The sequence below is a fragment of the Magnolia sinica genome, chromosome 2, assembly GCF_029962835.1.
Source record: "Magnolia sinica isolate HGM2019 chromosome 2, MsV1, whole genome shotgun sequence".
NCBI lineage: Eukaryota > Viridiplantae > Streptophyta > Magnoliopsida > Magnoliales > Magnoliaceae > Magnolia > Magnolia sinica.
The window spans coordinates 31,673,160-31,685,772 of NC_080574.1; the positions used below are offsets into that span (position 1 = coordinate 31,673,160).

A 12,613-nucleotide genomic window follows, 5' to 3' on the forward strand; every position below is an offset into this window, starting at 1 on the left:
TAGGTTTCGCACATGGCGCGTTTGGGGTATAGGGTTTTCTATAAATAGGAACCCCTTGTAGTTCTTTTCATTTATTGAAGATTAATAAAAATTTGCATTTTCCTACTCTTTGAGTTGTGAAGCCTAATTGTGCGAAGCCCTCCTTCATCGAAGGGTTAACTACGTGTGCGAAGCCACATTTATCCCAATCCCCTAACCATCGCCATCTCTACTACCCATCTTCTCATCTCACCCCATCATCTACACTTGAATCATCATCTATTGCATTCTCCTCTCTACATCGGAATTTGAATCTGGCCTACGAGGCTGAAACTGACGGAGCATCACGCACAAACCGTACATCGGATCGGTGAGATTTGGGAGTTTTGGAGTCCATCCCTAACTGATCAAGGCCAATGTGACCTTTTTCACATAGTGGGCCCCACACATGTGTGGCCGTAATCACATGCACGTGCGTCTGGGCCATTGTTGTTGTCCATACGTGCGATACTTCTCATTTCTCTCCTCTCTTTCACTCTTTTCAACCAAAATCCCTAAACCTAATCCTAAATTACTTAAATTTTCAATTTTATGCCCATTTTCTTACCATAGGGGTTCATTGATTTGAAATTGGTGAATCACTTGGATTAGACTGATTACTATGCATCTGTGGATGATTATTTCTTATCTTTGAGTATCATTTGGTTCATAATTTTTATTGATCCAACCCTATCATGTGTAGGCCTGGACCCGCATAGATTCCCCTTAATTGAATGTTTGGACTTTCATATGGGATATGGAATTTGTGTAATTGTTTCTGAACTAACATGATCTTAAGCCTGAAATCTTGCAAGAAGCTTTAATTCTGACGCGGGGGAGGACGTGAGGTTGAGCACCGTCTTCCTCAAGAGGATAACTATTCCGAATCCACGGAACTTCTCTAGACTCCTCACAGAGACTTCTCGAATCCACGAGGAAAGAAAGCAGGAAATAGAAATAAATACTAATAAATTCAAAATTGATTGATGAATGATTAAAAACGAGTTCACAACCCTTTAAATAAGGGTATCAAGCAATGGGAAAGAAATCATAATCAAACTACAACTCAAACTCTTAGAATCATGACTTACTATAAATAGTAAACTTACTATTTATACCATGTGATACTATACTTCATAGTTTTCGGCCAAAATAGTAAGTGTCTATTTGGCTTCACCAAACCGTTCACTAATTATTCTAAGCTCTTTTCACGTTGGGCACAACTCAAAGCCAACGGATGAAGAGTTATAATCAAACTAAAACTTACTATTTATAGTAAAACGAAATTAAAACAGGGAAACGACCGTCGATCCAGGGGTTTTTCGCAATTCTGGGCTCCGCAACCTAGCGTAGATTATAATATATTCCAAATACAAGCTCCTAAGCAAGCTCTTAAACAACCGCATCTTGTTTCTTGCATTAAAGAATTTTAACCATAGATAACCTTAGTAATTATTGTGTGGAATCTACATCCAAACAACTCAATATCTTATTAGTAAAAAATAATTTCTATTTCTACAAGGATTTCATGTATCCAAACAAGCCATAAACATCCTCTAATAACTTATCAACAATTCCTTCATAAAGGATGACAACATACTAGTAATTGTAGTCGTAACCATGGGTTTTTCATATAACCTGTTAGGTGGTCATAGAACAATAGGTGGTAAGATCCATGACCCACAAAATCTCTCTTTGTCAGTGACCATTGTGTACAATCTTGAGTTTTCAAGGACAAGTAGAGGATTCGTACTCCTTTGACATATTTTCACATATGTTTAAGGTACTCCTTTACACTAACTATGGCATTGTAACATGTCAATATGGGACCTATGGTTATCCTGATTTATGGACAAGATCATTAATATAGCATCCATGTCATCCACAGACAAGTCTAGATTGGTTTTTCAGGGCATAACTTCAACAAATGGCGGTCATAATTACACTAAATTAAATTAACTAAATACCATTTTTTTCAGCTAAAAACCTTACTCCCAACTCGAAATAATTCATTTTTTTAAAATGTTAATTGCATGTAAAATTTTTACTCTGTCTACTGGTATTCTATGTACCAGACATGGCCAGGTTGGGCAAGTGCATAAGCTTTTTATTACCAAATTAGAGAAATGATCCAATATAAAATTTTCTTACCTTAATTGATGCAAATTCTCCATAGATAAGGTGGACCCATCCACTATGATCATAATCGACCACTGTATATGAAAGTGGCTATGGATTGCACATAATCCTAAATTGAATCTGTCATGGCCATATATAATTAAGCTAATTTTGGTGCCACGTGGCATTGATAGTGGACGCCTCGTATCTAAATGGTTGTTGGCTATCATTAGTGGGACCAAATAGGAATTAGTTTGAAAGAAGGCAAGAGGAATTTTGGTATCTATCATGGGCTGATTCTCTAACTCCACGGCCAGGATGGTAGCATTGCCCAAGGAAAGGTGAAGAACTAAGGAGGTCACTCAACTATGACATGAGAATTGCTATGGTAATCTAATAGTGGTTTTAAAGAGAAAATAGGATCCAACTAAACCACTTTTGTAACTCTCTTTCTCAAAAGCATTTTATGAGAGAGATTTTCTTAATCTATATAAAGAGAATGATTACAATTATGCTAGATTAGGTGAGATAGAAAGACTACTATTTGAAGAATTCTAGCCATCTGACATACGTGAAGAGTCCTTGTATATCGAAAACGCTTTACGACCAGTTTAGTATATGAAGAGCTCTTGTATTTTGGAAATTGCTATAGGAGATTCTCTATTTGTTGGTATTCTTAACTCGGTTGAAGAGTCTTGGCCAGTTGACGTATGTGAGCATATCTCTACGGATTTAGCTATCATATAGTGTTGGGCCATGCCTAACAACCAATAAGATATTAGTAGATACATATATTTGGAATGCATTAAAATCCAAATTATAATTACCGAAATGAAGTGATTTAAAATCCTTAGTTGTATTTGGTAGCGTACAATTAGAATTTTCTGGATTTCAAAAATTATATTTAGCACGCTGGATTTAGAATGCATTGAAATTCTATAATATATTTATAAAAATTTGAATTTGATTAAAGTAAATCATCTTGAATACTCCAAAAATGGCATTTAAGTGAGACATTTTAAATATACATTGTAATATGTCCATTAAAATATATACTTTCGCTAAAAATGAGGTAATTCAGAGCTTTCATTGGGCAACAAAAATGGGCCCACTAATTTTTATAGCACAACCAAACCCTCGTATATTAAAGATACTAAAAGCTATTCATTTCCTTACACACACCCATGCAGACTAGATATTTTGGGGCCTATGTATGCTATTCAAATGTCAATGGATGACATGTGTCGGTCCCCATATAATATCAGAAAATTAGTAAATGAATTATTTTATTTAAAAAAAAAAACTATTAAAACCCTTCATTTAGTGTGAATGGGCGTAAGAGCAGTTTTAGGCCCATATCAAATAAAATACCAGCGATGGCACATAAACAATGATTGATATTGTTCATAGGTTTTGCAGAGTGGGGCTTGTCAACTACAATTATCCGAGATACATAAGATGGCGAAAATCTTCCAAATGGAGACCATTAGTGAGTAGAAAAAACACACACACACACACACACACACACACAATGTAGGCCCATTATGCAGGCCCAAACCCTCTTTTATCTACCTCCTTTATTTTCTTTCCTATCTGTTTAGTGTATGAATGTGGCAGCAGCCATTGTTGATGTTGCAGTCGCGGCTGATAGAGGTGGCATTTACAATCGTTGGAGGCAAAATACCCTTGAATCTCTGCTTCCAACTAAGTTTATGAAAAACCCAGTTTTGAAGGATTCTGATGTCCTTGCTCCCAAACACCCGTATCACCCTCGTTTACTCATTTACCTTTAAATCACTTCAATTACGGGTAGGAGTGTCAATGCGCTGGGTTGGCCTATTGGGCTTAGCTTGCTTCAGACGGGCTTGGACTGAAGTATCTAGCTCAAGGGCCGGGCTCAGACTTAAATCTTAGGTCTGTTTTTTAAATCGGGTCGAGCTTGGACTAAACTGTACAAGAGTTAATTGGCCCGACCAGGTCCATTTGATTAAAAGGAGTTTGAATTTTCAATTATTCCAAAGTTTGATATAGAGGGAAACTTTTTTCTTCTTCTTCTTCTTAAAGGAGAGAAGTTATTTTCCCTAATGAAAATGGTTGCCAGCGAGAGTGGGCCCCACCATGGTATTTATGTGCAATTCACCTGACCATCAGGTGTGTCACCCCATGATATGCCTAGGGCTGAAAAATCAGCCCCTTGTTTTAAGTAGACCACACTATTGTAAATAGTGTGTAGGGCAATGATTATCCTCCAAACCATTTCCTTTTTGGTTGCCCATTTGAATATTGGATGTGCCTTTTGTTTGGGCCCTAGGTCTGAGTTTTGGTGTAGTATCTAATGGTTGGAGTGGATTTCATATAATAATTAATAATCATGGTGTGCTCTATAAATATCAAGGGCGGACATCTCTCTCCCAACTATTTTCCTTGATGTGGGCCACCTGAATCATGCATCATCCTGAGTTTTTGGCCATAGGCATAAGTTAAGATTATACATCTAATGGTCAGAGTGGATTTCACATACACAACAACCCTTTGAGTGTCCTAAAAAATAAATAATGTGCATCCCATAGAGATTTTTCCGTACACATGACACCGAGGATATGCGTTTTGAGGACGTCTTTAGGACGATTGGGTGGGCTCCACTTTGGTGTTGATATGAAATCGACCTTAATCATAAGTTGTGCCGCACCATGGTAGGTCCATGGCCCAAAAATCGCCCCATCATTTATTCAAATCGTCCACACAGTTTAAAATAGTACATAGTACAATTCTTACCCTCTTAACTAATTCCCTTAATGTGGCCCACATAAATTACGAATGGATGTGATTTTCAGAGCGTATACCTAAATAGTGGTGTAGCATATAATGGTCACGGTGATTATATATAATATCATGGTGATCCTTATAAGAATCAAAGGTGGATGTATCTCTTACAACTGTTTCCTTTGGAATGGACCACTTGAATCATATGTTAACTTGATTTTTTTGAGCTTGGTCTAAGGTAGGATTACACATCAAATGGTAAGAGTAGATATTTGGTACACATCAAAGTAGGCCTAAAAAAAATTAGGGTTTTGCATCTGTCCGTTTTTCTCAGCAAGCTTTTAACAGGGAGCAGATTACGTGCGTCCATGGCCTTACCCAAGACAGTGCGGCCCTTATCATGGGCCCCACCTTGATGAATATATTCTACATTGCTCCAATTCCATCTGGAGAGCTTTACACGGTAGTCGTCACCCTTCATTGTTCTTGGTGTGGCCCACATGAGTTGTAAACGGTCCTGGATTTTGGCCTCCAGCCTAACATGGCTTGGCCCACCAGATGCACGGCTTGGATTCTACGTAAAGATAATAAACCCGAAATTCATAACATCAATACATTTCAACTAATCTTATAACTAATAATAATAGTAATTAGAAAAAAGAAAAAGAAAAAAAGAAGCCCATCAAGAAGAGTAAAAGATGTCTCCATATCATTTGGTTTGTCTTTTCTTTCTTTTTCTTTTTTCTTTTTCTAAAATCCATTTTCTATCTTCTGTCAATGGATTTGGGCGCTTGGGCTTTTGCAGCACTTCCTCGCGAAGATTCCCTGACCAGGAGCCAAGATGCCGAGGGGATCGAATTCGAATTTCCGTCCCACAAACCCTTCCCATTTCCCGCCAAAATGTTCCCGCCATTGTCGTTCTTCGGAGTAGTGGGCCAGGTATTGCTTGGCGCCGATCGGCGGGTACGTGGCGGTTCGGACGATTCGCCGGTTTTGGGCGAGGATCGTCTGCAGGCATTGTGTTTGGCACGTGCGAGGGTTCGCGGACTGGAGAATTCCAACGACGTAGATCACGTTCTCGCTTGTGGGGCCCCCTTCGGGAAGTACGGCTGACGTGTTGGAGTCCCACCTGGCCAAGAAAAGCGAAATTACAAATGCAAGTATAAGTAATCAACGACAATGGGCCTACAAATAAACGGCTTGGATTCAGGCCCAGCTTAGATGAGTGTTCAGGCAAGCATGCTCTTTGGAAACGGTCTGGGCTCCTATCATTCATTTATTGGGCCTGAAATTAGGTCCATAACTCTTCAATAGGTATGGATCTTGTCACCACAACTCAGTACGTTGGGGTGGCCCATCCATAGTATAGGAAAGTCAATCCCAGCCGTCCGAATCATGGGCCCTACAGTGGGTGAGGCTTTTTATTTTTAGTTTCTGAATCCAAAAATGTAAGACTTTTCATCCCTGAAGTAGCAATCAGGCACCATCCTTAGCAGGGATTCTCTGTACTGTTTGTAGAATAAGCTGGGCTTGCCCAACCATGAAAGTTGGACGGTCCAAAATTACACTAACCTAACCATCAAATGGGCCACCGTGTGAATTTAGAGGTTTTTGGATGGTTGTTTATTATTTTCTTTGGTGCGGGGTCTGATGATGATTGTATATGCATGATTTTTTAGAAACCAGATCATTAGGGTGGAACACGCTTGATGAACGGGTTGGATCTACCCTAGTGACTGTACGTGGCGGGATTTAGTTAAGCCATATGGTGCAGATAGAAATGGCTCACTACTCGACCGAACAACTTTCAAACACGCTTTCTGACTCTTACTGACATGTGGCCCAATCAAACCCAACGGCGTCGGGAACCTTGTCACCAGGCAATCTACTTCCCTAAATTTTGGAGGCTTTCGAATCTTATAGTGGGAAACCTTTTTATACGGGTTGAATGCCATGAAAATGTCAATGTGGGCCCACACCAAGAGCTGTGGAATATCAAATTGAACCGTTCAAATCATGGGCCTGAATTAAATGGAACGTGAAACAAAAAGATGCACCGTTTTGAGAACATATCTAGCCAATTGGATTGGTCTGATTATTGGGGCTTTCCAATTTCAAGGTAAGCAGACCCATGGTGGGCCCATGGTTGGAGGAATCTGATGATTGGTCGGATTGGGCCAATAAAGAATAACAGAAAAGGATAGGCATCCAATTCCAATCTAGAAACTGTGCAAATTTAAAGTGGGAAAAGGATTTCCAGCTTTCTCCATGGAAAGAAAAGGACGTGCACGATTAGAAGGGCAGGGTCCGTTTGGATGCTCAATTGAAATGAATTGTCAATTGCAATAACTTCAATTCAAGGAGGAAATGACCAATGTAAGTCTAGCCAAGCTCGACCCATAAAGAATAGCACTCAAAAATCAGGTGGGCCACAAGGTGTGCATGAGAAAAAAAAGGACGGTGATGAAATGAATGAACAACATTGAATATTCAACATACATGTGGCCCACTTGATGAGAGGCTAACTTAAGGGGCGTTTGGCACATGGTATTTGATGGGATTAGGTGGGATAGAATTGCATTTGGTTCCTGTGAATTCCATTCAGCATTTGGGGAGGATGGAAAAGGTTGGGATTAGGTGGGATGGAATTGTATTTAGTCACCTTACATTCTGGTTATATATGTATAAAAATGAATGACATCCATTGTGAATTTGGTTTGTTGATTACAATTCCATGGTCTACCAAACATGATTTTGCTTAATCCAGTGTTTTCCCGGCAGCAAGAATTTTATCCCAAAAATGGGATTGGATGGGTAAAATACCATGGCATTTCCAAACATGCACTCACTGGGCAATAATGGTGTTAATCCCTTCTAATACAGTTCAATACTATTTAATTCCACGGACCAAACATGCCTTAATGTATGGGTCATGGAATTTTCAGGATGGGTCCCAGCTAATGAATTGCAATGAACCTTCTTAGCACTTCTCTTATGAATTTAAGGGTTCTTTGGGAGGGTGTGGGGCCTATTAAAATCAGAACTAGGCTTAATTCCAATTTATCAGGATCCCTACCCAAACGGGGCTTAAAAATGCACCCCAATTTGGACATTTACACATCAATGAATTGATATAGCAATTCAATTCATTTGAATAACCAAACACACCTAAAAACAGTTTGAGAAAGAGAAGATCATCCTTACTTGTCTCTAAGCATTGGATATATGAGAATGGGGCCCACAAAAGTGGACGGTGAGATCTTCTCCAACAGCAAATCTCTGAATTGCTTGATTCCAGACCTTGGCACAAACATATTCAGCCATGGATGGTGCACATCCCACATTCCTCTTCTCCTTAGACTTATCTCTTCCATTCTAACCCTATTGAGGAAATCAAAGTAAGAGACTTCCACACTATAAATGTGTGTGGGCATGAAGCTCAATTTCCTTGATATCTCCTCAACAACCTGGAAAAAAAAAAATAAATCAAGACATTTAACTCAAAAGGGTAAAAGTAAATATGAAATTGAGGTGAAAAAACCATTAATGTGACAGTAATTTCTAATTAGTGATCAAACACTCAATCCCTGTACATATGACCCTAATTTCTAATTAGAGATCAAACATTCAATCCCTGTAGATATGACCCGTATGTTTGCAATCTGAACCGCTTATCTATTTGGGACTACTGTGGATTAGCTATTCTGCCAAATAACACCATTCAGATGATCCTCACCACTGAAGACTTAATCGTTGTAAGGTTTTTTTTTTTTTTTTGAGAGATGACGATTCATTTTATTAAAAAGGAAAAGAGAAGCTACAAAAAGAAGATCAAAGCCGCCGAGATAGTGACCCGATTACAGTCTAGGAAAGAAAGGATTACAATCCTTAAGGTTAAGAGCATTCGCTACCCATTCTGCTACTAACAATCTAACCCTTTGAGAAACATTCTCTAAAATTTTACACTGATTCCTAAAGCATCGAGCATTTCTTTCTTCTCAAACAGCCTACTAAATTGCTAGCAAAGACATTCTTCAAATAATTTATTTTTTAAATCTTTTCCTAATCCCACTCCATGCCATGCCTGAAGACTTGATCATTGAAGGTTGATTATGCATTTTCCTAACTGCCCAATTGTGTAAGTTTAAAAGTTTGGTTGGAAAAACTGAAAGCTTGATTGAAAAAAGGTTATGGGGTTGAATTGACTCAAAGACGGGCCAAAGGCTTGAAGTAAAAATTCGATAATTAGAAATTATAATCATAAAAATATAATTATAAAATGCACAAATTAATAGAAGTATTAATTTTAGTAGAAAAACCTCTAAAATCCCAGGAAACAACTTCACTCCACTATAAGTCGATTAGAAAGCTAATGAGTTGACTCAGTGAGTCCACTCGATGAGTTCTGTTTTTCGGTAATGAGTTTTTAACATATGCCCAAAAATCCACTGTCACAATGTAAATTTTTTTGGGGCTACTTCCTGCCCCATCATGGTAGGGCCCACCAGTGGAATGGCCAAGCTTTCATACATGTCCCATGTGTACAGATATTAGAGTGCTTGATAACTAACTTAGATGTAAGTGTCAAAACCAGACACTTCTCCTAAAATGGATTACCTGATCTACACAGGATTCCTTTTCTTGGTGATGATGAACTGCAAATTCAATACAATAGTAGACGTCTGAACGACTAGGATCGAGCTGTGGAATGAAATCCAGATGGGAAGGGAAGGCAGTAGAGGAGCTGTGGAGAGATTGCTCATTCAAAACCATAAATCCTTCGACATAGTCTACCATTTCGGCCATCGATACCAACAGTTCTTGGTCCTTGATGAATACATTAAAATCATCATAAAAGGCTCTGACCCATTTCACCTAGATACGTGATGCAACCATATTCCTCAGATTAGAAACCAAAAAGACAACAAGAAAGTTTAAAATTTAAAAGAACTAACTAAACCGTGTTTGGATGCAGTAATTAATTGATTGCAACCACTAGTTTAAACAGAAGGCAATTGCAAATTTAGGGCCTATATGGATGGTGGGACGATAAAAGAAAAAAAAAATGTAATAATTACCCAATAATGATTTCCTCATGGATTCTAATCTAAGGTGCTTGTTTGCATTTCAAGTGAAAATTTTATTTTTGTGAGACAATGCTCACCTTTGTACTACTGATACGAAGAAATTGACTTTGGAAAAGTGTAATAATTACTATGTGGGATCCGATGCTATTTTCGATATCCAAAGTGGACCGTCTCATGATGAAAAATGTTCCTATTTTTTTTGTTTTTTTTTTTCCCCCTTTTCTTTTTGCCTTTCTTTTGGTGCTATCCAAACTTGCCCTCAGCTCAGTGATGGCCTAGTCATTGCAATTCAATTCAAAAGTGCAACCAAACACCCAAGAGTTACTACACTGTTCTGGCTTTTACTTTCTGTGGAGCATCTTGCAGGATTATCCTTGCACTTGTGATTATGCCAAACTGGCCTAGTCCACCTAAGACTGCATAAAAGAGCTCTGAACTTTGGTTGGGTGAACAGGTCACTAACTCTCCTTTTCCTGAAAAAATAAAAAAAGGCCATTTAACCCATTAAAAGCTACTATAGTAATACCAAAAAGTAGAGAAAAAGGGTGTGTGCATTAAAAGAAAAAAAAAAGGAATAAAAAAAACATGGGTCTTGAATATAATTTCTCAGAAAAGAGATGGGATGGCATGTACCTGTTACCACATCCAACTGAAGGACATTGCTGATCTGAGGGCCATACTTAAATGTCTGGCCACTGATCCCACCATTAGAGAGGGTCCCACCAATGGTGAGATAGAGATAGTCTGTCCATGATCTTGGAGTCAGGCCCACTTGCAGGCTCTCCTTCAAGAGGTCCACCCAAAGGGTCCCACCACTGACATCAACATAAGAAAAACCAGGCTCCCCATCTCTTTTCTTGTGGATTTCAATTGAAGGAGGAAGAGAATCCATCTCAACCACAATGCCATTGGGTGCTTGGGCCTGGCCATGGATGGAGTGACCAGCTCCTCTTGCTGCAACAGTAGCTTTGCTGAAGGAGGAGGAAGGAGAGGAAGAAGCAACGAAGCTGAGGAGCTGAGAGATTTCTTTGGGGGATTGGGGCCTGAGAACTGCAGAAGGAGAGCTGAAGAAGATCCTCCCAAAATCAAGAGATGCTGATTTGGTTTCTTGAAGGAAGTTCAAGGGCCCAAAATCCATTGGACTTTGTATGAATTTGCAAGGAGAGGAAAGGGATAGAAGGAGAATAAGGACATTGATTCTAGTGCAGAACAAAGCAAACTCCATTTGAAACAGTAGCTGGAAGAACTGAGATATGGTTCCAGTCACAATTCAGGGACTGAGAAGGCCAGATAGGCCTTGATATGGGAAACCAAGATGGGATTTTTAATTTCTATAAAGTTGGCATTGGAAGGAAGAAGAGAAGGATGTAAAAAAACTAAGAAACCAATGAGCTGTTTTCATTTCTTTTTAAATGTTTTTTGGGATGCAGAAATGCTTTGGAAACAAGAAAAATACATGAAACTCATTAAAAAATATAGCATTGAAGCAGCCAAACAGGACTAAGAGGATAAACCAAATAAGGTGACGATCATGCAATTTAAAAGTCTGGGTGGATTCTTTTCCAATTACCTAAAACACATGAAATAGAGACTTTTACAAAAACATAAGGCCTAATAGTGTAACACTTCTAACTTGTATAGGTAGAAATACACTTGAAAATGGGTTTTCCTTTCAAAACAACAAGAGACCAATAACAAAACCAAAAGACAGACACAAAATGGAAGAAACCCAAAAGGATCACTTGCATGTTCCAATCGGGCACAGGAAAGAAAAAGCTTGCTAGATTAAAAGAAGAAAGAGAAGCTCAAAGAAACTGAAAAACCCAGATGGGATTTCTGCAATTTATTGAGTTGCTAGAGAGAAAAGGGGAGCATTAATGGCCCAAAAAGAGAAGCTGTCACACATGAAAAAAGCACCCATGTGAACCTCGACTCCATTTGTATTATTATCTCATGTATCAATCTCTGTTGATATGACTCTGTTTCACTCTACGCTTTAATTTCAATGTTCCGTGTCACCTACAGCCCTTGGACAAAGCATTCAAGAGAGATTAAAATAGAAAATAAAGATCAGAAAGAGGAGAAACGAGGAATTACGAGGGGAAAAGAAAAGAAAGCCAAAAAAAAAAAAAATGTAGACTGCAGAAATATTTGAGTGAGGAGGGTGTGTCATTGCACTTCCACTCTGTTGTATATTTATGGAGAAATGCGTGGCAGAGAAACATCTTATGGCCCAGTTTAGAATCATTGGGACCACAAATTATATATGTAAGATTTCATCGTCTTGTCTTTACTTCTTTGGAAATTTCTGCTCTTTTTATTAATGAAAAATAGTCGAGTTTGGATTGGTGGAATTCAAAAAGTATATCTAAAAAGAAAAAAACGTCAAACACGAGGAAACCCGAGGATAAGAAATTCTATGGAAAAGAATACTGAAAGGTTTTTTATTCTAGCAATTGTGATTTCAATGAAAAAGTATAATAGTAATAGTAAAAAAAGTATTGCTCCCTAAAAATGTTGAAAATAAGATTGAAGGTTTTGGGAGGAAAGGGAAATCTCACCCTATTAAGGAACAAGGGTTATTTTACTATTACAGTTGGTGAAAAATGTCACATGAAAAAAAAAAA

At 38.4% G+C, this 12,613-nt stretch overlaps 1 protein-coding gene across 2 annotated transcripts; it reads right to left on the reverse strand.

Annotated features, from left to right (window-relative positions):
* Positions 1-5,471: 5,471 nt before the first annotated feature.
* Positions 5,472-12,166, reverse strand: LOC131236894 (cytokinin dehydrogenase 3-like). Of its 2 annotated transcripts, none has more exons than XM_058234413.1 (5): positions 10,620-12,166; positions 10,332-10,459; positions 9,517-9,726; positions 8,104-8,366; positions 5,472-6,028 (listed from the first exon to the last, which is right to left on the reverse strand). In XM_058234413.1, exons 1-5 carry the CDS (start codon positions 11,209-11,211, stop codon positions 5,674-5,676), a joined length of 1,548 nt encoding a protein of 515 aa, XP_058090396.1. In that variant the 5' UTR covers positions 11,212-12,166; the 3' UTR covers positions 5,472-5,673. The 2 variants fall into 2 exon arrangements, with proteins under 2 accessions (XP_058090396.1, XP_058090395.1); XM_058234412.1 differs by having other exon boundaries at positions 9,517-9,774.
* Positions 12,167-12,613: the final 447 nt, after the last annotated feature.